The sequence below is a fragment of the Pyxicephalus adspersus genome, chromosome 3, assembly GCF_032062135.1.
Source record: "Pyxicephalus adspersus chromosome 3, UCB_Pads_2.0, whole genome shotgun sequence".
Taxonomy (NCBI): domain Eukaryota; kingdom Metazoa; phylum Chordata; class Amphibia; order Anura; family Pyxicephalidae; genus Pyxicephalus; species Pyxicephalus adspersus.
Genome location: NC_092860.1, coordinates 121,913,620 through 121,941,187, shown reverse-complemented (window position 1 = coordinate 121,941,187; position 27,568 = coordinate 121,913,620). Strand labels below are relative to the sequence as shown.

Sequence of the window (27,568 nt, the reverse complement as noted above, 5' to 3'; positions counted from 1 at the left end):
ATAATCAGTTAACGTATACCAAGCTGGAATACAATAGTACTCTCTACATGTCTAAGTTTCATTTTTTTAAGGGTAATCTATTATGGACAACTGGTATCGGTTGTCCAATAAAAAGGTTTTGTTTTGTCTCCATTTACCTTAAAACCACAAAGTCTCTAGCTGGATGTGGAGCCATGTTATTCTGTACATATTGATAAATGTCAGTATTCTCATCTAAAGTCTCTATAACTTTTGAGTCCAGCAGATCCTCATCCCATAGATGCTGCTCTTTCAGTAGACGCTGAAGAACATCCTCGGGTAGAGCTGCAATTTCGATAGTGCTTTTCCACAGCCGAAGAGGAGGGCCATCAGGGACCTGAGAAGTAAAGACATGGTAGTAAAAACTTAAGAAACAACTTAATATTAATACTCTAATAATAAACACTATATTCCAGGTAAAACATTCAGTGACTCCATAACCATGAGTCATCTATTACACGCTAGAAAAGCTTTATATGAAATACATCATGGAAGTAATTAGAGCAGCAAAACCTGGACATTCAATCTAACCTTAAAGGCTCAAATAAACATTATATTTGTAGTCAGTTAAAAGTGTAAAAAAAATTCACACTATGTAAAAGAATGGTGCAACATAACATTTGCATCAAAAACTAATAATTAAGTAGTTCTTTTAAAGCCAAACAGGATCGGATGTTGTGAATGGTGACGTTAAGGACTACAAATACTACAATTTTGAATCTCTACAGGAATTCAATAGATATCTCCACCAGAGTTCCCAGCTTGTCCAACCAGTTAAATGACTAAGACAATGCAGTAGTGTTGGATTTACAACTTTTCAGTAACCACCCAAAAACAGCCAGGTGGTCACTGAAAAATGCCAGGTGGTGTGCCCGGCTAAAAGGGGCTGGGGAGAACACTGGTTGCACTACTGACAGGTACATGACTACGTGCACTTTCATTTAAAATGACTTACTTTTTTGTAAGCAAGGTCAGCCTGTTCAGATGTGGAGCAGCTGACCCACCCTTTAAACTTGTCCTTGGCTTCTTTCAGTAAGCTGTCAACGCCCTCCTGAAGGAAAGCCTGATAGTCAGAGTGTCCCTCGTTATTGCCATTGACCAGCTCATCCAAGCATGCTGGCCTGAGGTCCTGCTCCATGTATGAATTACGACATTTATTCATTTCTTCAGGAATCTAGGGTTGAAAGAAAAGAAATAATTAGCTCCAGATTAACTAAGCCACCTAACAATAACACAGTTGTAAAAGATTTAATGTGTTTAGTTACAGATTGGGAACATACTTCATAAATCATAAAAGGTACTGGATAGTGTAGTGTGTGTGTACAATTGCACAACAATGAAACAATTCAGTCGATCCAGGATTTTTAAGATATTTTGTAAGCAGAATGGAAGAAACGGATTTTGAAAATGAAAAACAAACTGTGATGCTGAACACTGATGATTGGGCATGAAGGTTTAGGAAGTATTTAAAAGCATGGAAAAGGATGGGATTAATTTCCAATTATACAATATGCTATGACGTTTAGAGCAACTCTGAAAACAAAGTAACAGCTAGTACCTGAAATAGTTTCTTGCATTCAGCAATCATATGTGCTAGGCCTTGAGTGGCAGCAAGGTTTTCATTTAGGTCTTTCTGATCAGGTTTCCCCAAGCTTTGTTTCCTCTGCATGACCCTGGAACAATGCATACACAAAATGTTAAGGTTTAGATATCAGTTACATCAATAGGACTGTGCAAATAGGAATTCGGATGTGCATAGACTAGTAACTAAAACATTCCTAAAACATCCATTCATACAGTAATTGGTGGAAATATGGATTCCTAATTTTAGGGAGAGGGTCACTTCAATGTAATCAGCAAACCACCAAGATTCCGAAGCAATAGATACTGTCCACTGTATAAATCAAAGCCAAACTAGGATTAAAGAGTATCGTTCAATTTAATTTTCAAATACTGGACACAAGTGCCATACCAAAAATTGAAAGATCTGACCTCTATGCAGATTACCAGGGTAATGTACTGAAATAAGGTAGTCTGAAATTCTTAAGTCCATAGCAGGTGGATATCAGTTTACTGTAAATGCCTTGTATGTAAATAATTTGAGTATCTTATCTAACTTTCTCTAAAGAAAAAAATTTATATTTTCTCAATTGTTTTATCACTTATTTGAACACATTTTTAACTTTAGAAATTTGTGGTTCAAAATGATCTGTCCAATTCTAATTTACATCAGTCTTTATAAAAGTATACATTATTGCTGCAGATAGAAGCTAAGCTGTTGTGTTTTAAATGTAATCCAATGCCTTTCTGCAGCAGCGCCAATAATCCACCTAAGACATATGTTGGAGACAGCTTTCTATGAAAAAAAGACTACCAAAGTATGTTGCTGGATAAACAGAATGCAAGCTAATGTAAATAACATACCTAGGAGAGGAGTTCTCTCTCTTTAGGGTATTGAGGTGGAACAGAGAAGGAGCCAAACACACAGCCAGATTGGTGGGTGTCATCTGGTTTTCATCTACAGCTGCAGCAACATCGCTCAGGAAGTACAAGAGAGTCTGCAGAACTTCCCTGTTCTCATCAGGCAGCAGCATAATGGCTGCCTTGATTGCCTGGAGACGCTGGTCTTTTGGAACATCTACAGAGAAAAACCACAAAAAAAAAAAAATCAATAGGAACACATCATGAATACAGCTGTGGACAAGAATACATCATACATGTAGCACATTGTACTGCTAGACTAATACAACAGTTTCCTTCATAAAATGAGGTCTTACAAAATCTTAGTAAAAATTATCATTGCCATTTAATTACTATTACTTACATTGATAGATTTGCAGAAAGGTTTCAGAGAGTTTGTTAGTAAGAAGGGGTTCCGGTAGATCCCTAAAATACTGTTTCAGCATGTCAGCCACGTCATAGGCAGATTGTCCCTCATATATGGAACCATCAACGTTGTTCTCAACGATCTCTCGCAATGCCAGAATCCGAGACTTGACTCCTGATTTCCTGAACAGTCCCACCTTTAAGAAGAGAGCAACAGTTTAGCCCATTTCCCTGTATTGTAAGAGGCATCACCATTTTTTTTTAAGTTGTCCGGTGAGATATACCTGATCCAAGCACTGACTACGTAAGTAACGCATGGCTTGTTGTATGCACTGTGGCAATGGCTGACCAAACCTCTGCACATTAACTGTTAGTGGAACACCAAACACATTCTTGTCCTTATAGTCTGGAACTTTAACCCGTTTCATAAACTTTGGTACAGCCCTGCATAGGAAAAACAAAAGATCAACAGTTTGATTATACCATAATTAAAGCATATTGCAAAAAAATGAATTTCTACTCATTTTCACAACCATGACCATTATTTTTAATGTAAAATACAAAAAGCAAATAAATGACTATATTATGCCTTTTACTATGCTGGGAGGGCTAGCAAAACATATAAAGGAATCATTAATCAATACATATAACCAACTGACGGCTATTAAAACGGAATCACATCCATTGCACTGGAGGGGGTTTAGTACACACTACTTGAACACAAACCCCCCAAATCCCTGCTCCTATGATTGGATGAGCAGTGATGGATTAGTGGACAATATTGATGTCTATCAGTGTTGGTAAACAAGCAAAAAACATTTCAGGAGTTGGGAAAAGCCTCTTGTCTTACCACTCATTTAATGTCCAGCTATTGAGGGAACAGGGATATTCATCTTTCTTTATACATTATAAAAGATGGCAACATACAAACAACTACACAATATAACCTTAACATTTTCATCAGGATTCCATTTAGGCAATTCATTTATTTCAGAGCCAACCCAAACTAAGCCCACTTCAGCTAATCTCCTAAGTAGAAAAAAAAGATACTGTTCTATCAACTGTGGCAAATAAAGGCTGTGCTGAAGCCAACAAGAAAGTCAATAAATCCTGCTGAGAAAGACCCCTAATAATGTCACTTCTCCACTTTTCTCTTCATCAAGTCAAATCAGCAGAGCTAACAAAGGAGGTTTGTGCATCCAGCTTTGCCATCAACAAAGCCTCAAAGTGAGGTCTGCCACCCAGCAGTATGCGGAGCAGCAGGAATCCGCTGTAAAGCTTTAGGGGCTGTCAGCCAGAAAACATCACTTCTACAAATAAGTTCTTTGAAATAGAAAAAGGCAATTGAAAAAAACATAACCAGTGATAAAGGAGTTCGGGAAAAGAGTCACAGTAAAACAATGCTCAATAATTCAATTTAAAATGTATCTAGATCTTAAGTGTTCAACATTCGAAAAAAAATAATGGGCATGGAACCAAGGCTGAAATCTCTCTTGGTTATAGCAGAATTACTGAAGGGGATAATACTACCATTGTACATGTAGTAAAAACTCACAACATTATGAGTCATATTGGGAATCCTAAACATGCATGAACTCTTTACAAATCCTCTGTTTTCTGTGACAATGGCTGCCTTTCTGTGAATTCAGATAATCATGACTTTGAATGTTGACGCCGTGGGTACACATATTTGTGGTGAAGAAAAAATAAGACATTGTTACATGTTTTACTGATGCCACCAGCAAAGCCATGAGCAATTCAAGTTGACACTTAAAGAATCCATGACAATCATGTATATAATACAATAGGCTTTTTATGGTAAACAAGTGCCTTGTTGCAACCCAAAGAAGCGAGTAAATTATACAGTAGGGTAGACAGACCGATTACCAATTCCAGGATGTACATGCGAGCATTTACTATACAGTTATATTTTTTGTATTAGCGTCTCTGTGATGGTTATTGTAAAGTGAAAAGTTTGTACATTTGTCCAATCTTACCTACAAAAAAATGAATTTGTATGACTCACTGATTTCTTCTTTAATATTGAACGGCAGCATGATAAAGGCAAGCACTACAAAGGCTGAGAAAATATATAAATGGGGACTTTGTGCGGGGCAAAGCTACAGGTTTATTTTAATGCCAACCCCAACAGTATATACTCATGTCTGGTATGTAGTACAACTGAGTATGGTGAAGTATGTGACTACTGCTCCTTCTACTACAATGCAATGCTGGGTGTGAGTTACCAATTGCCAGGCACGTTGGGCAATTTGTGTAAGCTCTGACTAGAATCACCTTTAATTATATACAAGGTTTCCTTCTTATCACCATCTCTAAAGCAGCAAATGGCAAACTGGATAACATTTTTTGTAGTTCTTATATGGTGAGCAATACAGCTTTCAGACCTGGAAAAAAAAATCCCGACTGACAGACATATCCCAACCTGTCTCTTGTAACATTCTGTCAGATTCCATTTACTTACCAGCTGAATCCATGTTTATTTGAAGGTGTGTACTTCTCCAGGAGGGCAGTTAACTTCAAAAGTGAGAACTTCTGCAGCAAATTAATCTGAGTCACTGACTGGCAGTTTATTTGCAGTGATGCAGATCTCAAGCTGGGGCGGTGAGAGCTTTGGAAGCTGTGCCATCTGAATCGATGCCTGCAGCATATAAAGGTATATTAAGGATGTGAATAAAGTTTACAGTTCTCAAGATATTTGCCATGATTAGGTTAACAAGTCTCGGCATACATATAATGAATCACTTAAAAGATTGATCAACATGGAGTCATCAAAAGAACTTCCTACCAAACCCAGACTAGAGCTCACTTAATCGAAAATCACACCAGAGGACTAACTAGGGCACAGATCTTTAGAAAGGCTGACCAAACATATCCCAACATTTTTAGGAATGGCGTAACCCACCTGGGCATCATTTCTCAAATGCCTTTTCAACTGCATGATAGCAGCACATTGGCCTAGACAAAGAAATTGCATAAAATCCCAGTGGTATGCAAATTTAGAGAAGCCCAGCAAGTCTCTTACTAGCAGTCACTGCAAATCTCAAGAGCAACATGCAATTCATCAATAAATAGGACTTCAGGAAGCTCTGTCCAGCCTTCTTGAAGACACTGAAGCACTCATTAGCAGCACTGTGGAGGTATTTACCATAATGGGACTGCTGGTTGTCACTTTAAACAAACTGTTAGACAACAACACTGTTTTGATCCAGCAAACCTGAAATAGATCTCGTTCAGAGTTGAAAACATCTGCCAACTTATAACAAATAAGTTTGAAGACATCTGTTTTCAACTCCCTTAACAGATATATATGTAGACTTTAGATACAGAAAGGTTGAGGATTTCATGATCATGGCCAAAAACTTTTCTAGTGGTTGATCCTGCCTACAAATTACATCTTTTTTTTTTTTTTTACGAATAGCTAAATATATTCTTGGCTGAGCAATTTGTTCATCGTCAAGGAGGTCCCACTTTGTTCTTCCTAGCTGCATGCTATCAATTCCTGTTCTGCAAACAGGAAGTCAAGTGAGCAAGGTCATGATGCTTTCCTGGCTGATAACCCTGGTTTCACATATTTCACACGAGAAATATAAACATTTCCACTTTTCTCAACATATGTATGTAAGTTTCAATTAGTCCTATAGGACGCAGCTGCTTTAAGTCTGGTTAGCTTTCATATATTCTATACTTCATTTCAAGACTAATGCTACCCATGTGCGGGGAAGTTTCTTCTTTGGAAGGTATAATGGTTGATTATATCTATAAAGCTGGCAATCCATATCTTCAATGACACACACTTTGCACTTCATGGAATACTATATGGACTATTTTTCAGATCGACTTTACCAGCCAAGTACATGCACAGTCAAAAGACTCATTTGATCTAAACACTTTTTACATAAGTACTATTAGTACATGTACACTGTTGGGCAATTTAATCTAATCAGAATCTTTCTTTTTGAAATAAAGTTTTATCTGCTTATATGTTGTCTTCTCTGGTTCCTCCCTTTGTCCCTCATAAACTTGCTAATGAAATTACTGAATACAACCTTCATTCCATACTTTATTTTAGATTTTGCTAGCTGCATTTGGCTCTGGTTTATCTTGCAAGAATAGCAGATGACAGTCACCCTATTGGTATCATTCCCTGTACCACTGTTAAGGACAGTGGTAAAGTGGCAAAAAATGCACAGGCCAAAGGTTCAAGAGCAGAAAACTATTCCAAACTACAAACCCATGCGTTTAGACAGCAAGTGACATCACACTCCAGAATCCCAACTTTTACAGGTTTTACTCCAACCAACAGAACAGGCCAAACAAAGAAATATCATCATATGGCAGCAGATAAAGTGGATTGAAATATTAGAGGATAAGCAGGGCATGACAAAGCAAGATTCCTGAATGTAATATAATTTACCATCACATAACTCCTGGATGGCCAGAAGCATGCAATAATTTAAAGGTAAACTTTCCTTAAATTACTAAAATTTGCATATTATAAAAAACAAAAAAATGTAGCTCTGTATTAATTAATACATATTTAGCTATAGTTTTGCATGCAAGCAGTTTAAGTATTGGAATTTGAATTCACATCAGCCACTTGTGGTCCATGTACAGCAGCACTCAGAATGGAGGAGGAAGAAGCAGAATAGGAAGCCAATTAGTTGCTCTACAGGAAGGAATGAGCACCTGATAACTTGGAGGGAACCTGCAAATGTTACTTGACTGCAGCAGAAAAAATTAAAGTCTCGTATTCAGCCAGACAGGGCTGTGTGGTCGAGTCATGTAAACATCAGAAAGGGATGGATGGATTGAAATAGAAATATTTTGCATGTAAAACAGCTCCTTTATACCAAATGCATTTCATCTGTGTATTTAGTGGCTTAATGTAACAAAATACAATTAATTGAAAAATGCAATAATTTATTTATAGCCAGCTACTACTATTAGATGTGTGAATGAAATCATAACCCACCTGTTGGATCGGGTCAAGGAAGCTCCAACTCCGGAATCTCTCCTCCCTTGGATTACTGTTGTCTCCTCACATTCATTCAGCGAGTTCCCTGTGCTGTCCAGATCACTGAGCACATTGCAGTCATTATCAATATCTAAATGTATCTGCTTTGGAGAAGATGGACAAGGAGACACGGAGTCTAGAGCAGAATCTGAATCCCCCTCATCATAAAATTTTTCTGTCCATTGGTTGACGATCCTCTGCATTCCTTTCACATGATATAAGATGTCATCCAGTTCTGGGAAAATATCCTCATTTTCCAGATCAGCCAGGTCACCATTACTGGAGTACAAAAAAGTCCCTGGGACATTATCATAGATACTTAGGCGGTTTCCTTCAGAACAACAAGAATTGCGCCTCCTACTGCTGAAAGAACTTTTGCAGCTGTTGACACTGCTGACACTATTTTCCCTTGTGAAATCATGCCCATGAAAACTGCCATTTCTCCAGCTTACCGAAGAACTGCTGTCCGTAGGAGACAAATTTCCATTTGAAAGTGCTTTGGGAAAGGTTCCAGGCTTGTGGTCGTCAGGGATAAAAAATACATCCTCACCCAAACTCCTCTGGTTTTTAAAGTTTTGCTCCAAAACATCACTGAAGGTTGACTGGTTGAATGGGTCAAAGCCTTCTAGATACATTCCAACTCTCTTGTGACACGCACTTAAGCTTCGTGTTCTTGTAACAGGACTTGGGGTGCTGACTGCACTGCTGGTCTCAGACTGACTACTACTACTGCTCGTCTGTGTGGAGTTTGATATACTCCTCTTACGTACTTTTGGGGCATTTATATGGTTTCCATTCAGAGAAGATATTTCAACACAGTTGAGTTGTTTTAGCTTATCATCATCAACGCCTTCTTGTAAAATAGGTTCACTTATTGTTATACCAGTTTTAGCCTGAGATTTCTTTTTGCTGTGAGATGTTTTTATTTTCAGACTTTCCATCCTCTTTAGAAGGCTCTTAGTTCTAGACCTTGAGTTCTTTTCATTCACTTTGATGTTGAAATTAAAACTGGAAAGTTCTTTCGGTGATGGAAGGCTACCAAATGAGTCATCGTTGGCAAAAAAGTTTCCAGATGAACATACGCTGACAACGGAGTTTGTTCTTGTGGTGCCCGCCTCACTGGGAACATGTGCTCTTTGGCTGTCACTGCTGGTACTGTGAATGGAAGAAACTTCTTGGTGCTCGCTTAGGTCTGTAAGAATGCTGTCCTGACTTGCAGCATTGGCCAGCTGGAGTGAATCTCCAAGCAACTCTTTATGTCCCTGAAACACATCCAGCTCTTCCAGTCTCGACCACCTCTTGCTGTCTCTCTGGAATGTCCATTTACCACTGATGGCGCAGGGTTCATCTTCATCTGAATCTTCACTCTGTGTGGTAAGCAGAAGTAAAAATTTATATATATATTTTATTCTGTAAATCTCTAGGTGACTTGAATGCTAACTGAAAAGAAACATTACAAATGCATGTAATTACTATGACTACATTTGGCCCTAAAAATTAACGATTACATTATGAACAGAACAGGGGGCAGTTGTTGTAAATTCAAGGGAAGGTCTCTTTATACAAACTAAAATTTTCTGTTTCAGCCATTGTCAATTAACATCACCTTAAAGGCTGATCAATGAAAATAACCAGAATCTAATTCCTATACATTCCTATTCAGTTTTGCCTATCAGGATCTATTCTGAAGGCAATTCATAGCTTACATATTATTTCCATTTTCCTGCTGTGCTTCCTCTGGTGTACTTCCCCAAACCCCTCCTCCACCACATGAATTATAAACATCTCCTCATCTACAGAGAGTTCATTAGGATTCCTTTAAAATCAGAACCTAGACAGTACATTCATTTGCATTTCAATCTAAAATGGATTATGACTTGTAAAAGGAACCACCAACTAACTTGCCCATAATATGGAAAGGTTACATTCTTCATTAAATAATCAACGTCATCAATGGTTTGAAGCCCTCCTGCAAAACTTACCCTTTTTCTGTTTGGGCTGATTTCAAGTTTCATCACTGCACATTTATTAAGCGTGTTTAGCCGCCTGCAAAAAAAATGAAAAATATATTATATATATATATATATTATATAAACTATATATTTTATATAGTAAGTATATAAAAAAATAGTAAGAGATGAGGACCTCCCAAAAATACCTGAGGAACCCACATTTCTTCACAGGTATCTGAAAATAAAGGAAGTCTGTTCGCCCCAAAAAGCCTGCTTCTAACACGCACTCAATCTAGCTGTAGAAATTCCCTACAATAAACTACATATGGCGCATTTAGCTAGCAGGCAACTGGAAATACAAATCCTCTTTTAAGAATATTCCTTAAAAAAACACCTGGGTAATTGCCAAAATAAGCAGCCCTGTGTTTAAGGAAATCTCCCTCTATTTACAGATAAAATATGCTGGAGCAGCAAAAATCTTAATATCATCTTTGTACAAGAAGGCAAACAGGCATGGGTTTAAATTCTTTACTTTGAATGCACACAGCCACAGTGTACAGTGCTCTTTATACTCATTACTGCTCATTTGTAGATATCAAATTTTAGAGCTAGGTTCATATGGGATTTGGGGATCTATCTAGCCAAGTTTCTAACTCCCTGCTGCTTTCTGCAAAAGATTAAGTTGCAAAAATCACAAACTTGTTTTGTGTGCAAAATTACAACTACTTTTTACTTCCAAGAAATTCTCCACGATGTTCCTCCTTACTGAATACAAGAATATTAGTGGCCAGTAAGTGGGTAGTGTTGCTTTTATACTGGTCAGAAGTATAAAGGTCTGTGCAGTACAAACTGAATAAAGGTTTGTGATTTTAGGATCAGTTTTTACCTTGGTGCACACAGATTATATCACTCGTCACTGTTATTAATGGTGACCAGACATGGCTCAATCTGACTGTATAATGTATTAATAATAAACAGTATTTATATTGTGCCAACATATTACGCAGTGCTGTACAATAAATGTACCCTGTATACCAATAAAAGGGCAGGGACAGATGGAGACAAAACTGTGCCTTAGACAAACACAAAGCGTGGATTCCAAGCATTCAGCTCCCTGCTCCCTTATCAATCAGGCCCTGGCCAATGACGCAGTTTTGCTCTACTTCCAAAGCACCCTGTGAAAGGGTTTAGTTATATCTGTTCAAAATATGCAAAAGAAAAACCAGTTGTTCATTTGAGAAGTTTGCTGAATGAGTATTTTTCTGTGTTTTTTTGCTTTGCTAGCTTTTGTTATTTGACATTATTCCTCCCCTATATCATACAGATAAGGAATGAGGGAGGTATTCTGTAGGCCTAAACACTTCCTGTACTGGGGTGACAAAGCTGCAGCTCCATAAATAAGGTATGGTGAATGAACTTTCACACTGGAACAGAAAGTTTGTTACTGGCAGAAGGAGAAAATAAAAGAAACACACATGAAAAATGTAAAACTAGCAAATGTAGCAATGATATATTAAAGGACAGGAAAGCTGCAATATATTACATTTTTATTTTTTAATACATTTTAATAAATACAGAGCTGCACGATTAGGTGTCTTTTATATTTACCTGAAGGTCAGTTTTTAAAAAACATTTTTTTTCTGAAAGGCAACAAATTTTAAAACCAAATAGTTTTGCTAAAGCACAGAAACGGACACGTGTCCTTTAGACACGGTTTAAATGGCACACTTTAGCATCTACAAACACGTTCATTTATCACAGGGCTAAGATTCTTTCATTTTGAAAAGAGAAAATGTTAGTCTAAAGACTTCAGTCTCTGGGATGCATACATTGGGTCCTCACAAAAAGCACAGACTGCCCTTTCTTCCACATTTAAACATCCAAATGCTAAATCCTAAGCAAACAAGTTGTGTGGTTGATTCATGTTTTTTTTCCCTGCCAAATATATACAAACTATTTCAAAAATGCATTTGGTATGCACAGCAGAAAAAGAGGGTCCTTTAATACTTTTTAGAAGTCTTTAAGTAAGCACTGAAATAGAACATGGATAATTTGCCTGGAATTACAGTGAAGTCAGCTTTATTTATTTCCTTGCTCATACCCGGGTCTTGTGTTCAATGAGTGGAAGATGAGATGACCAGCTAGAGATGACCTATAACCATCTGATAACCTGGTCAGTGCTGTAAAAGTTAATGAGTTCTTGCAATAAGCGTTCTGTTGCTTTAGGGGAGAGCTGCACGTGACATAAGACTGTTAAAACTCCTTTTATACTCCAATGGAGACCTTCTAATTAGATGAGCTGGTCAAATACAACACAGTCCCTCTCACCTGAACCCAGGGGGCTGGCATTTATGGCAACCCATTTTACAGCCCTGCAAGTAGATAGGTAACGAGAACACTGATTGTTTTACAGCAGTATATCGCCAACATTTTATAAGGGATTATTTAGGACACATTGAAACCAATTTTAGTTTGTTACGGTGAAGCACCAGATAAAAACCAGGGAACAATTCTACCTTATATGATAATTATTCTTTTTAAAATATAGAAATAAATTTCATAAAAAGACAGATAATACCATAAAAAGAAAGAAGACTTTTAGCCACATCTGTTTTTTAACCATCCCACAGCTGTACAGGAATGTAACAATGCATGGTGTTTGAACAACAAGTTATCTAGTCCTATCCAGCTGCACACAATTCTCTTCTCCAACCTGCACAATAACTTTGATGTTGTCTAGTGAATCTTCAGTCTTGCTGATAAGGCCACCTAATCTCTGCAAGACTTTATAATAATGTGTCTACACAAGGAAACTGCACAGTCGGCTGAAAAAGATACAGCCCAGTCTGTTTCCAGGAAGATAAACTTTTACTGTTGTAAGTGTAACCTAATATTTTTTGAAATTCAAGTAAAAATCTGTCTGACATGCCTGGTGTCAGTTACAAGGAAAACCATGTCTGCCCAGATTACATTTCTGGTGTGTCACATTTTATGGGTACCAAAGACCTAAACATGGGAGGCATGTTGTCTTTTTGTGACCTTGAGTAGTGTTTTAGCAGTGATAAAGAAATGTGAGTCTCTCCTACACATGTGTTCATGACTTTGTTTTAAGGTGAAAGGAGGAGAAATTTAATTAGAACTCACAAGCTTGTAATAAATGCAGAAATGTCAAAAATAAGTGGGAGATTTACACCATTAAAGTCATCAAGTTTCAAACTATAAATCTGGCTAAGTATTATCATTAAAAAACCTACTCCTCCCCGGGATCAAGCGGGGAACCACTCCACCCAGGGCACAAACAGGAGCCCACTCCTCCCAGGGTTCTGCAAGCAGTGCCAGACTAATTCTACTGCAGTAAATAATGAACATGCTAGGCAGCTGGACAAAACCCATTTTAACAAAAAATCCCTGAGACAATTGTATGTTTATTAATGTTAATTGTAATTATTATGCATTTGATTGCAGTTTATTTACCACCTCCTCTTCACTAATAAAAGAATAAATGAAAAACATTTTTAGACCTTTTATGTAGAGTTAAGGAAACAGTCTAGTTAGTTGTAATGAAGCTGCCAGATTGTTGTGCAACATTAGTGGAGGACATTTCCAAAAAAGACAGATGTGTCTAACACCAAATATGAGCACTGAAAACCAGCACTGAGAACAATCAACTGATCAAGATCAAAAATAGCTTTCAATATACAATCTAAACATATTTAGTTGTTCATTCTTTAGAGCCTCCAGCTAGCAAGAAACCAAGGGACACGTAAAGCTGAACACACAATACCAGGCAGTACTGTATTAGAAAGCAAAGCCTGTTAAGGAATCTCAGCTAATGAATGTAATTTATGACAGAAGAACTAAAACCCAACAGAGATACTTCTTTATGCATTCATGTGACAGGGGTCAGTGGTTTTCAATATGGGACACCTAAGGTCCTGCTTAGGCATTCTTGGAGAGTTTGCACACAGATCATCCTAATACACATGACCGGTTACTTCTGTATGGCTATTGGGCAATAGAACCATTCTGCTCAGTAAATGTATGCTTAAAAAGCTGTTAAACTTTAAACATTCTTTCCCTGAGGAGTTCGTTGGGTTCTCCTTATATATACGTTATATTAGCCTCTTGCTAAAATGCAGACAGCGTGTTAATACCATCATTTAGGGATTGTCCAAAGCAATACCCAAACAATACAGTTGTAAGGATAATATAGATAAGGTTTATACATTTACAATAAACTCCTTTATAGGATGCTATGTAATGCATGGTTAGCAATTGATTGAACACCGAATTGCCAGGGTTATTTTATTTTTTTTTTTTTGAAAAGTCATTTACAAGGTATATACAGGAGTTCTTCAACTTAGCAAATGATGGCAAACACTCAGGAATTTGTTTTTTATCCCATGTTACAGGTTTATGTTGGAAGGGTTCGCTACTTTTACAAGTAAAGATTATTTCTGGCGTAATAATTCCAAGTATCATTCCATCCAAAAGTCATAAAACAAACTGCAATATAGTAAAATATATAAAAAAAATAAAGATGACTCATTAAATCGATGGTCTTTTTTTCACTTTCTTGCTCATTCACTCAATACTGACCTGCATAAGGCTTCAATTGCATCTCTATCAAGGAAATCATGGTCCCTCTTCACAGCAGAGATGTCAATGGGAAACAGAAGATCTAGAAAAGGGATAGATAAAGTATAAAATAGAGTAAAAATTGAAGTGTTCCTCAGATAATAAAGTTAAATATGGTAGCAATTACTATAATACCTAAAACTAGATCTGAACCCTAATTGGATGACATTAGCTTTGCTAAAGGACACAATCAAAAATTGTCTTTTTTTAAATAAAATTAATTTCAATATCTTGTCAGTCACTTTCTGACATACATAGAATGAAAACACAGAAGCACAATGGGCAGTTTTCATCTAATAGAAATTTCTGGGTGGCCATTATTGGGGTTGAGTCTATTTTCCTGTTGGAACTTTCATACAAATTAGAAAATCGATTTAATCTTTTGGTTGAGTGCAAAGTTTACAACAGGTTTGCTTGTATATAGTAGGATTTGGAGACTGATTCCATAACGCTACCTTAACACAGGTGGTTTTTGACCACTAGACCGGTGTAGTTCACCACTGTCAATCAATCACCCAAAAGCGCCAGTTATGACTAAAACAAATTGGAGTAGAAATCCTCCCAGTACAAGGCATTTGGTTGTTGTGTTGCTTTTGACATGCCTCAAGTAGCATCTCAAAACAGTCTTCTACTTGAAAAGGCAAAACACCTATGAAAAACCCTCCCAGGAACCTAGCAGTTGAAAAAGGTGCCCCCAAGGAAGTCAACAAATGCCCTTTTAAACTTTGCCTTAGTCAGTGAAGATTGGTGGGTTCAGATAGTACACAACAGCTAAAAAGTTGTTGCTGTCAGGGAGATATCTTCCCATCAGTATCACATGATATATTCCAACTCCTGCACAAGTATGAGAACTTTCACATGTACATTTTTAAAAAGGTTTCAAATTATTTCAAAGTAAATAATTGAATAAATGATTTCACAAAAAGTTCTTATCTAATAAAGAAGCTGATAAACTAATAAATAAAATACTGAACATACAGGTATGTCTATGGATGTATGGGGAAAAAACAAGTGAAGCCATGTTCCCTTGGTAATGGTAACTTTCGGAGAAAGGCTTTATAATGTCGGAAAGAGTTAAAGGAACCAGATGCTTCCTGGACACAACTATAAAAGAGAAATAGGGTAGGAAAAAGCTCCAAGATAAATGATGGCTGGTGCCATCTCAAATACCACTGCTGAGGAATAACTTCACAACGATGGCGCCTTTACATCCAGCCTTGATAAAACTCACATGGGACACGCTGGAAAGGTCATGAAAGCTGGGCAAGGCAAAGATAAAAGCCAAGAGAAAGGGAACAAGCCAGCTGAATTCAAACCATCTGCAAAGGATCAAAGCTTAATATGTTGTTATATATCCTACTTGAAGATAAATATTTGCCCAGTGTGTCCAAATGTTCATAGTATCTTGCATAACAAAACAGCGAGCAATCAATTTTTTACCACACAATTGGGAGTAGCTTGGAAAAAAAGCCTAGCACAGGAGTAGACAACCTTCGGGGCTCCAGATGTTATTAAACTACTACTATGGACTTGTAGGTCATTATTATTATTATTATTATTAATAAACAGGATTTATATAGCGCCAACATATTACGCAGCGCTGTACATTAAATAGGTCATCCGGTTAATGGAGTTGCAAGCACAAAAATGCAGGAGGAAATTGATAAAATGGCCAGATCATTAGGCAGCTATAATCTCCTGGTCAACAACCAGCTGTAATAAACTTTACATTCATGATTGTATAGCATAAAGCATTGTTTTTGTAGCAGTTACAGAACACCTCAAAGGGAATGTGTCCTCCGAGTACTAGAAGACAACTATAGCTCACAATTATACTAATTAAGGATTATTTCCATGCCAATATATTTTTTTTTATTTTACATTTCAAAAACACTCTGAAGGTGCTCCAAACAAAAGAACCTCCTCTCCTGCACAACTAATTTATGATATAAGATTATAGTGGGAAAAAAAAAGTTTACAAGTTTGCAATATAGATGATTAAGAAATAAAGAAAATCCAGGCCCAGTATTTACTGCTCCAGTGCATGCTTAAATAAAAGAAACATAAAAAAATTACTCTATTTGCTATTGTCATAGTAGCTCTCAATTTTGTTGTTTAATGCTGCTGCCAAAATTAAGGGAAGAATAGGAATAACTAGATGGTAATTTGTTTAGATTTTATAGTCATTTTATTATACAACAATGCTTAGGATGTGTGTTCTCACTGCACGCATATAATGATGTTGTAAATAGGCAAGTTCTATTCAGTTAAGTATTGGGGTAAGTATTCCCATATGGATACACAACCATATTTTTATATAATGTTAGAAATTTGAAGCAACTGTAAAAGTAATTTGAGTAATTTCATTCCATCCAGGTTTACTGGCCATCCCATATGTTTCCTCCTTTTTATGTGATGTTTGGGTATTCTATATTCACACTTCCTCTTATTGATGGTGAGGAGTTTGCTGTGGAATGAATTTTAAGTGATATACTTGGCAGTAACCAAACTTAAAACAGCTGGTTAAAGCATTTGTCAAGCTCTGAAAAAGCATATAAGACTGTAATGGGTTAGTATGGGGCAGAAGAATCAGGTCAGTATTAGGATGGAATTGGGCACTATAAAAGATAGATCCTATTAGGGCTCCTGTAGTCGGGTGGCATTTAAAGTGCTTTTACCGCATGAGCCAAACATAAGTCTGTCAATTCCAATGACTTTTCTGGTGCAGTATGAATAAATGTCATGAGGTTGTGTGCATTGTATTAAGTGGATTCTTTTAAGATTAGTTTGCATTCAAAATGCAGTGTAAATGTGCTCTGTGTTGAAACACATGCATTACAGTATTGTTGTGTTTGAAAGCAAAGGAATGCATTCATCAACACCCTTTTACAGGAGTCTTATATTTTATTAAGGCAGTGTAACCAGATTACCACTCCAACCTATACTTTCTTCATTATCACCTAATTTTTTTTTACCAATTTTAGTGTGAACAAGAAGTTTTCTTTTAAGTGATAAAATGAATCAAGAAGCTGTGCAAGACCGACAAGTGCATGTGCCCAGGGAAATATTTGTGTGGTGTAACAGATTCAATCACCAGGGATAGGGGAGAAGCTTCGGCTATAAAAAGCCTGATGCTGGGAGGGTTCAGATCATCTTTAAAAAAGGTCTCAAAGGATAAGCGGTCTTGATTTCCAGGATTTTCTGCTCTAGTTAGCATAGAATAATACATTTTGAAATATTCTTCTTTATCAAATTCATGGCTAGCCGTAAAAATAGAAAGATTTTGAGACAAATATACTAAATACAGACACATTTAAAACACTGCAATTGAGATTTAATTCATAGGAACAATGCATGAACTTTTTATATTTTATGTACACATTTTTGAAGGAATTATTTTATTGGCATGAAAATATTGAATCCATTCAGGTAAAAAAAAAAAGAGGTTATATTTTCCAAAACAGGCTGACAAGAAAATAAAACCTTAATATCATTCAATATGATACAATTGAATGGGAGTGAGTTATTTTTAACAAAAGGAACGCCAATTGAAAAAGCACTCTAGTTAAAGCCTTGTCCAGGAAGTGGCCTTTACTGACCTACATCTGCAGGCACGGATCCCTTCTTAGTTATTTTTGGCTCACTAGACGTTGTTAACCTCTTCCCAGCATGAAAGATTTCCAGGATTTACAGGCCTATTCTCTCTTTCAGTTTAGGGAATTTCAGCTCTTCCTAAAAATGACTTTTAATAAAGTCTCAATAGATTAAAAAAACAAAAAAATCTTCCAGAGTGAATCAGTATGACTTTAGTCATTTCCGACAAACTGCATAACATTTTTCTACTAAGTCAAACAAGTAACCTAAGAGTCTGTTGCTTTAATAATGGGGTATAATTGTAGGAAATGAGTTTTTCTTCTCCCGCAGAGCTGGATGAAGTACATTCATTGACAGGCACACAAATGACCACCTCTGTGTGCTCCACTATCTTTTAGGTATGAGACAACGGCTAGACACAACAGAGGAAAAGGAACCTGGACTACAGGTATTTGGCTTTATGACTGTGCCAGAAGTCCTGGGGATCCAAGCAGGCATCCGTTTCACGTCAAACTAATTATTTGCATGAGAAATACTTGTGCATCAATTCATTTTTTAAATGTGATCACTGAGATTGCTTGACCCATAAAAAAGCAGCTTCCTTCTTTAGGATTACCAAATGTGTAATAGAAGTGCTATTAAAAAAAAATTATGAAGTTGGCACAAGTTTTCAAAAGACAAATGGTAATTTTCCCTTTTTTTCTAAAGCCAGAAAACATATTTATAGCTAGTTTATATAATGTAGATTTAAAAGGCAAAATATTTGCTTATATTTGACCAGCTCTGCGCAACAGTTAACACGTATCCTATTTCACAAGTCCTTTGTAGCACACAAAGTCTGAAAGTTTGAATGTATGGAGAAGACTGCCAATGTGGCTGTCTGGATGCACGTATGTGTCACAATAATAAAAGATATTTTTAATAAAAAAAAACATTCAGTATGCCAATGTCATACAACCCTTACCTTCATATAGTTGTGCATATTGAGGAAACCCTGCTGCCCGCAGCCAATCACATGCTTCTTTGGCTTCTATTTCTGCAAGAGAACAAAAAGACGGAAACCCCACTGTTAGTGATTTGCAGAGTTACAAGTTCTTTAGCGTAACTTCTACTCTCTCTATAGAAACAGTATTAACATGTAAATGGGCTACAAGGGGGACATTTCTCTCTTCATTGTAATTCATAGAAGTTTCTCTTTTATAAACAGGAGAATTACTTTTCACAATTTCCTCTTTATTATTAATTAGACCACATTTTACACACGTGTCCCAAAACAATGAATATCATTTGAGTTCTCTCAAAAGGTTTAAAGGCTTTAAGAAATCAGTCTTCTATTGTTTGCTGTAGGATATGGCTGTCAACAACTGGTAAAAATGTTGTAGAATCTTGCAATAAAAAAAAAGTTAATGGATTAAAAACTTTGTAATAACCTGGAGATTATATCAATCTGATGTCCATAAAGCATTAAGATCCACAAATGTGTTAAACATACAATCTACACTATTTCCTAACATAACATAACAGCAGAAAATGTTACACTTATCTAAATGATCCCCATGACATCACTGTATCATTCCACTTTTTTGTTGTTAAAACTTTTAACTGGCATTTTAAGATAAATGGAGCTGAAACAACAAAATGAGAAAACAAATATCTAAGTGTGAATTCTTGGCTTCAATGCCAAAATGTAAGGATGGTATTTTAAATGAGATAAGGCAAAGAAAGAATTCATATCTGTGGAATCAAAGGAATGGAGGTCAAATAGTTTTCAGTTGATGCAGTATATCAAATTCATGTTAGTTTAAAACAAAGAGTGAAACAAAGTTTTCAGTTTCCTTTTTTTTGACCAGAGCTAACTGAATCCCAGAACCCAGACTATTATCACACATAAAATGGTATGGCTTGTGCCTAAAGCTACGTACACACTTCCAATTATTATCGTTGGAAAACGAACGACAAACGATCCTGCACGATATATATGAACGATCGTATAGCACCGATCCTGCACATAGAGATAACGACACGATCGTTCGTAGATATTGTACACAATAGATACGATCGTTTGAGTGATAGAGGAACTATGTGCACGACAGGAAAGTGAACGAACGTTCGTTCATTACGCATGCTCAGCCCATGGACGATCAACGAACGACCGTACACACGAACGATGTTCAACGATCGTCGTCCAATCCGATCCGCCGGTCGTTCATTTCCAGCGACTTTCCTCGTTCGTCGGCGTCGTTGCTTACTTTTTTACGAACGATTTTTTGCCCAATCGATCGTTCGTCGTTCGATTGGAACGATAAAAATTGGAAGTGTGTACGCACCTTTAGGCTATGTAAATATGCTAGATAACTGAGACAAAAGACAAAATCTGGAGTGTACAGCTTTCCCCCCAACATTGATCCAACCTGGCAGATCAGGATCAAAGCCTCCCGGGATACCTATGTCAAGCATCCCGAGAAGCTCTTGGGTGTTCCTTCTGCATGCAAAATTGGGGAAAAAATTGCCGATCTCACACATGCACAGTGAGATCGGCGATTTTTTTTCCAACCTACGTCACCCAATCTTGCACCTAGGTATGGTGAATTAGGAACAAGAACTTGGATGGAGAGGATTAGATGGCGGTGCCTGGAGCGCCAGCCTGAAGACGGATGCCGGGACGACGCAGGACACGACGGAAGAGACCTCCGAATAGATCGGACTGCCCTGCGGGATTGAAGGATTGGAATTTTTGTGTTTTGGGGGATTTTGAGTTTAGTTCCTCTTTAAGGAAAGATCCAGTTTAAAGCACAGACATTAAGAATATATTAGATAAATGTTTTAAAGGCTCTAGGAGCTTGTTCCACAGTTTCTTCAGTTACTATGAACAAAAAAAAAATCAGATGAAATGTAACTGTTTTAAGAAGGTTACACAATAAAGTATCCTCCAGGTTTTATGTATCAAACCTTCTTAGGAGGAATTACTAACTGGTTTTTTGCCAAGCCTGTGGTATGGTGTAACTACATTTCTATTGAGTGAAATGAACACTGACTCTTTCACATTTTGCTTAATCAAGCAAACAGGTGGTGAGCAATCGAATTCACAATGTTTATCCAGCCTTGACTACATTCAGTTTTCTTGATGGGCCAGAACAAAAAGACTTAATTAGACACAATTGACTAGACAATTTTACCACCTACTTGGTTAGGATACTATTACTGGCCAATGTATGCAGAGATGACACTTCACATTTTTCCAACACAATCGTGTTTAGGGGGCAAAAGAAAAATCCTCAGATATCTGACCTTTCAATTCTAACACTTAAAATATTTAATAATGGGTAGGTCAAGGTCGAGAATGCTACAAAAGCAGGAAAGGCCGTCTTTCTAAGCTCTCTGGTCCTAATTAGCGGGGTGGATTTGAAGAGTACAGAAAGTGATGTAGTACAATTCTTATAATCCCTGGATCCGGGGTCTCAGCTCCGGAGCTATTAAGATTTACACCTTGGTCATGTCATTAGAGAACATGAACGAAAGGACTTCCCAACAAAAGACATGCATTTACGGATCTTCTGCTGTTTACTTCTGCCCCGGGGTAAGAGAGGTAAAGAAAAAACCCACACACAGGATAAGTAGCTGCTGTATATGGGCACCAGTATTGAAAACTGGCCCATTCTAGACGTCATGACGAATGAATAGGAAAAGCCCAGGAATTTTATTTAGGGAGCAGTACATGAAAAGAACATAAAGCCAGGAAAAGAACATTTGCAGGACAGAATTTGTTCATGGATCACAGCCAACATTGTAGCTGAGCACTCAGATTGTGATAAACAGAAAAAGACTTGATCATTTCCACTAGTTAGTATCACATGCTTCTTGTGCTTTATGATAGTCAAGAATAGAACACAGATAACAACTGAAAGGGTGGCTGTGGTTAGAAATTAAATGGAAACATTTGTAATAAGATCATTCCTTTTTGGCAAACTGGAATTGGTATGGTATCTTGGTTAAAAAAACAAAGATAATTTCCTATACATAACCCCACCTATTTTAAAAACCTTATTCCCTGAATTAAATTATCTTTTAATATTTATTAGGTCTTTGTTTTTTCTAATTCTGACAAGATAAAGCACCCAAAACAAACCCATCAATATCTTAGTCCTGGAAATGACCAAAGCCCACACTAATATTTGATAAAGACCTTTTAGATCGGGCTATCCTCTTTAGGATCTGAAAGCTAGATATGCCCTAGAGTAGCTTCTGCTTTCCATTCCAGACAAAAGGAAATTCTAGACTGCAGAGCACAACCTTAGCAGTTTTAGGTATGTAAAGAATGCTTGAGGTGGACAGGACACATTTGCAGTGAATGTTTTTGAAAATACCTTCATGTGTATGTATGATGCAGTGGTACCAATGCAATTCTTGGCCTTGAGAATATTTCGCTCTGAAAATCCTTATGTTGGATTTATAGCTTACATATTGGAATGTGGCAGATAACATCTTATTGTGTGAACAGGAATTCTGGAAGATGCAGCCTGTTGCATGCAGCAGGAAATCTCGCACGTAATGTTGTATTGTAAAAAGCATGCAACAGGCACAGGAGGGGGAAGGAAACAGGAAATTTTTATTGGACGCAGGCTTGTTTGTTAACTGGGTTCACAAAGCTGCCCCTTGCTTGTTTCAATGAAAGCTAGAAGATCTCCTTTGTATACAGAGCTGGGAACCATTAGGCAATACCAACCTACTTCCTTGGACTTTAGCATACAATTAATCTAAAGGATAACACATTGAAGTATTTCTTTGGTAAGCAGTACCCCTCCCTGTCTCAAAAATACCAAATTTCTAACACTCTCTGGCTGTGTCAGGGTTAATAAGAGCACTAACATCAAACAGATGGCCATACAACCTTGGAACTCAGACATCCTCCTGGTCATCCTGGCTCCTAAGAACAGCAGGGGAAGATTTTCTTATCAGCACCCTGGCTCTTTTAGGTATACTGCCTTGCCAGCTGCTATGAAGATGTGCAGATTCATTGCTGTGTAACATCAATTCACCTCTCCAGGTGCTAAAGCTCACCTGCTGAAAGTGTCACCATAAACCAAACTGAAATGTTAAACAGTACAATAACCCAAACAGTCGAAAACAAAAACCCGATGAAAAAAACAATTTATTTAGGGTTTTCATGTTGACGGGTATTTGGTTTTACACTAATGCTGGAGATCACATATGCCATGCAAATTGCTAAATTTTACCATAATTCTGGGGGAAAAAAGTTTTACACGAACATATTCCAGCAGATTACAGCAACTGCTTGGGAACAATTAAAGGAAAATGTGGTAAAATCTATAAATTAGTCACGAGCTCCCTTCTAAAGCCAAAGTCTGGTTTAACCAAGGAAATGTGTTAACTTTTTTTTTACAATAATGCTATGTTATATGCATATCCGTTTTATCAATTTTACTGAAATAGACATACTTCCTAGATTGTAAGCTCTTTGGGGCAGGGTCTCCCCCCTCTTGTCTCACTGTCTGTATTTGCCTGTCATTTGCAACCCCTATTCTGTCATTTGCAACCCATTACCGCTGCGTAACATGCTGGCACTATATAAATATTGTTAAATAATAATACTTCCTGTAAAGCAGAACAAGAACTGCTTTAGATTTACCAGAAATTAAAGTGTAAAGCTACGTACACACTTCCAATTATTATCGTCGGAAAACGAACGACGAACGTTCCTGCACGATATATATGAACGATCGTATAGCACCGATCCTGCACAGAGAGGTAACGACACGATCGTTCGTAGATATTGTACACACAATAGATACGATCGTTTAAGCGATAGAGGAACTATGTGCACGACAGGAAAGTGAACGGACGTTCGTTCATCACGCATGCTCTGACCATGGACGATCAACGAACGACCGTACACACGAACGATGTTCAACGATCGTCGCCCAATCCGATCCGCCGGTCCGGTCGTTCGTTCCCAACAATTTTCCTCGTTCGTCGGCGTCGTTGGTTACTTTTTTACGAACGATTTTTTGCCCAATCGATCGTTCGATTGGAACGATAAAAATTGGAAGTGTGTACGCACCTTAAGTGACTGCCAATCTGAATACCTGAAGACTTGCCTATAGCACATCTGTCATTAGTGGGTGCCAGCCTATACATTACTAGATGGCAATTCCTTGCTGCTCTGCAATACATCATCAATGGATGTAAGATTTTGCTTTTTTTTATTCGGATAAGTTGACCACTGTATTAAAATTGAAACTTTATTTTTGGTATTAGGATTGATATTTCAAATACATATAATGGTAAAATCAATCAATTCAAATCAATTATCAAACAAGTGAATGATACATTATATATCTGTAGTGGCTTGGCAGGATTGATGTTGATCATTACATCAATTCAAAAGAAAACATCAGCCTCTTTCATAGACTTTAGATCAAATTAATGAGTTACCTAGATGGCCTGTGGGTTTCAGCCAGTCTTTGTGCACTAATGTATTAGGAGAAAGGAAGAGCACAAATACTAATAATAATAATAATAATAATAAACAGGTTTTTTATAGCGCCCACATATTACATAGAGCTGTACAACAGACGACTACAGACAGTGATACAGGAGGAGAGGACCTTACACGGAATAGAGCTTACAATCTAGGAGGTGGGGAAGTAACACAAAATAGGATGGGAGATATGTAGTGGTGGTAGGTAGTGACGGTTTCAAAAGACAGAAGACATTGGGTAGGCATGTTTGGAAAAATGGGTTTTAAGTGCTCTTTTAAATGAGCAGAAAGTAGGAGCACAGAATGAACCAAAGTCTCCTTGCATAACAAGGAATAATGGCAGGCCAACATCCACATGGGTTTTCCTTCACTTTGGTCAATACAAAGACTCAGACAGCAATACACCTGATAGGGGTGCCAACCCTTTTCCACTTAAACTGGAAAAAGTTCTTTCTGCATTTCTGCTTTGGTAACTGTTAGGTGTTTTAGTTCTTCAGAAAAACACATATATTACATTCCAGCTAAAATTTATGCTGACACCTAAATGCTTCAGTTTCATTTACTGAGATTTTACTCATTTTATTAAGATGCTATAAAAGTAAAGTGGAACATTTTTTTTTGCATAGCTGTGGACAAGTCAACTCTTCATGACCCGCTGTGGAAATCACCCGATTCTAGGGATACAATTCTGCTTATGCATGCCTAGGATTGCTGATAATTTTATCCAATATGCTAGAAAGCCAATGTTTTCTTTCCGACATTTCCTCTCCGTTTCCTTCTGCTCCTTTGTACTTTAGCATACTTACGATGAGATTAGAAATTTCAATAAAGGGGCTTTTGTATGCCTTTGAGAGTCAGATGTACAGAGCCAGCTTCTGGAAGAGGAAGGCACACTCTAATAACACGATCCCTAGAAGGAGATGGCTTACCCGTCCTTTCACAGAAACGTGATGACAGTTGAAGAATTACTTCATTTGCATCAATGGTTTTTGTACACAAAGCTGACATTTTCAAAAGCTACCCAGGCATGTAAAGCTTTCTAGCAAGACTGTACGTGTACAGTGGAAAGGAGACAACCAAATTAATGTTACACAGTGCAATGTGTAATGAAGGTTGCATACCAATGTACTACAGCTAACTCAACACATACCTTACCATAGGAAATCTCTGATAAGTATATGTAGCATATTGTGTAGAAAGCATCCAGACCAACATTCCAAAAGAAAAAAAATGATCATCTACAGTATCTCTCTCTTTAAAAATCAGCGTTCAAGGGAGAATTTTAAAAGGGGTTATTGCACTTAAAAATGCCTAACAAGGTACATAATGAAAAGTTCACTTTTTACAATCCTTCAACAGACACAAGCCAACACCTTCCTGGTAAATTCACTGCATTTTTCCAAATATTGGCCTACCCTGTAAAATGACTACCTGCCATTGAGCTTATGTGGGACCAATACAAACAAGAAAAAAAATGAATTGGTAACATTCAACAAAACACAATGTAACCATCCTCTATTAAGGGCTAAGTGCTCCAGGAGAATTCCTTTAGTTACCTCTGCATTGTCTCACAGACCTTCAACAATTGCAAGATAAAAGTTGGTCATAATGATGCAAAATTAAATATCGATGTACACTGCATTTCCACAGCAGTGACAGCAGTCACATACCAAGCACTTGTAGTTATTTTACAGCCAGTCATTGGAGACATACGGCCACTGGTATAGGGCCACTGGTATAGGGCCACTGGTATAGGGTTCTCCAATACAGGAAAGGATTACCAACAAATGCAGCCTTGTTCAACAAGCTAACACACAGTATTCAAAGCAACTCTTCTACTACCATATCTTTGGGTAATCCTGACTTTTTCTTTGTACTTAGCATTTTTTCCTTACCTTTTATAAAATTATGTTTGCCCAACAGGATACCTTTAAAGTGCACTGATAACTAAGCACAGAATAAGCAATAGGTACAAAAGACAAAGTATTCTAGCTACGTGATCTTCATAATATTAGGTTGGAACCTCTGCACCTTAACATATGGTGAACATGCAGCTTTTTGAGGACTGGTTTTGCAGCTAAAATCTGCAAGAGTAGAGGAATAAAGTAAAGCAAAACTGCTTTCTCTGTTGCCCCTGGATGAAAATGAACATTTGACCATTGCAGGGCAAGGGAAGCCCCACAACAAAGGTCATTTTTTTTTTATTAGAGTTGGGATTTATTTAATGCTTGCAATGATATAAGTATAAAAAAGGAAGAATGCACAAGGTTTTCCATTCTGTAGTGGGACATATTTTCAATGAGATATCTGTGAGGTACACAGGATGGAAACATTCCTCAGAAACCATTTGCATGGGCTGGTGAAAGCAGGAAGTCATTCACTTGTAACACAGATATCAGTGTTTTCAATAACCCACATGGAGGAATAAGACAAATAAATAAACAGAGCCATTCATTGAGCTGCCAGGCCCTGTCTACCCATTCATTCTTCATTAGCCCCTGCCCTCCTTTTTGTGGACTCACAGGGCCTTGTCAATGCTGGAGGGGAGTGCCTGCCCAGACTGAGAGGAGCCAGGTGTTTGGGCTTCCTGGGGAGGCTCCACAGCCAATGTACAACCATCTTGAATTAATGAATATGATAAACGCCAATACAGAAAAAAACTACTGTGTGTTGAATAACATGTTTAGGTAGTCTGTAGTGACCTATTCAGTGATCAATGGTGAATTACCCTTTCATCAGGCAAATACCCAACTCTCTGTGCATTTTACTTCAAAAATACTTCAACCTAATGGGAGGACTGTCCATTAAAAGCTTCTTATTGTGCGCAACAATTTTTATTAAAACTGTAGAGAGGAAACTCGTGTCCCAAATACATGTATAACTATTAGAGCAAGGGTAAAATTAAATTTCTGAGAATAAACAACTTTTTGCAAATTAAATAGCATGTTCAAGTTATTTACCTCATATATATATATATATATATATATATATATATATACACACACA

General features: G+C 37.3%; 1 protein-coding gene across 3 annotated transcripts in view; it reads right to left on the bottom strand.

Annotated features, from left to right (window-relative positions):
- Nucleotides 1–27,568, bottom strand: part of DLC1 (DLC1 Rho GTPase activating protein) — a 176,206-nt gene that overhangs the window by 3,676 nt on the left and 144,962 nt on the right. For all 3 annotated transcript variants that reach the window (XM_072406197.1, XM_072406198.1, XM_072406199.1), the window contains 11 exons: nucleotides 19,028–19,099; nucleotides 14,431–14,512; nucleotides 9,862–9,925; nucleotides 7,838–9,246; nucleotides 5,327–5,503; nucleotides 3,129–3,288; nucleotides 2,843–3,041; nucleotides 2,443–2,656; nucleotides 1,577–1,691; nucleotides 974–1,192; nucleotides 138–355 (listed from right to left, as the gene is read on the bottom strand). In XM_072406197.1, coding sequence (XP_072262298.1) covers nucleotides 138–355; nucleotides 974–1,192; nucleotides 1,577–1,691; nucleotides 2,443–2,656; nucleotides 2,843–3,041; nucleotides 3,129–3,288; nucleotides 5,327–5,503; nucleotides 7,838–9,246; nucleotides 9,862–9,925; nucleotides 14,431–14,512; nucleotides 19,028–19,099 — 2,929 coding nt within the window. The remainder of the gene's footprint in view (nucleotides 1–137; nucleotides 356–973; nucleotides 1,193–1,576; nucleotides 1,692–2,442; nucleotides 2,657–2,842; nucleotides 3,042–3,128; nucleotides 3,289–5,326; nucleotides 5,504–7,837; nucleotides 9,247–9,861; nucleotides 9,926–14,430; nucleotides 14,513–19,027; nucleotides 19,100–27,568) is intronic.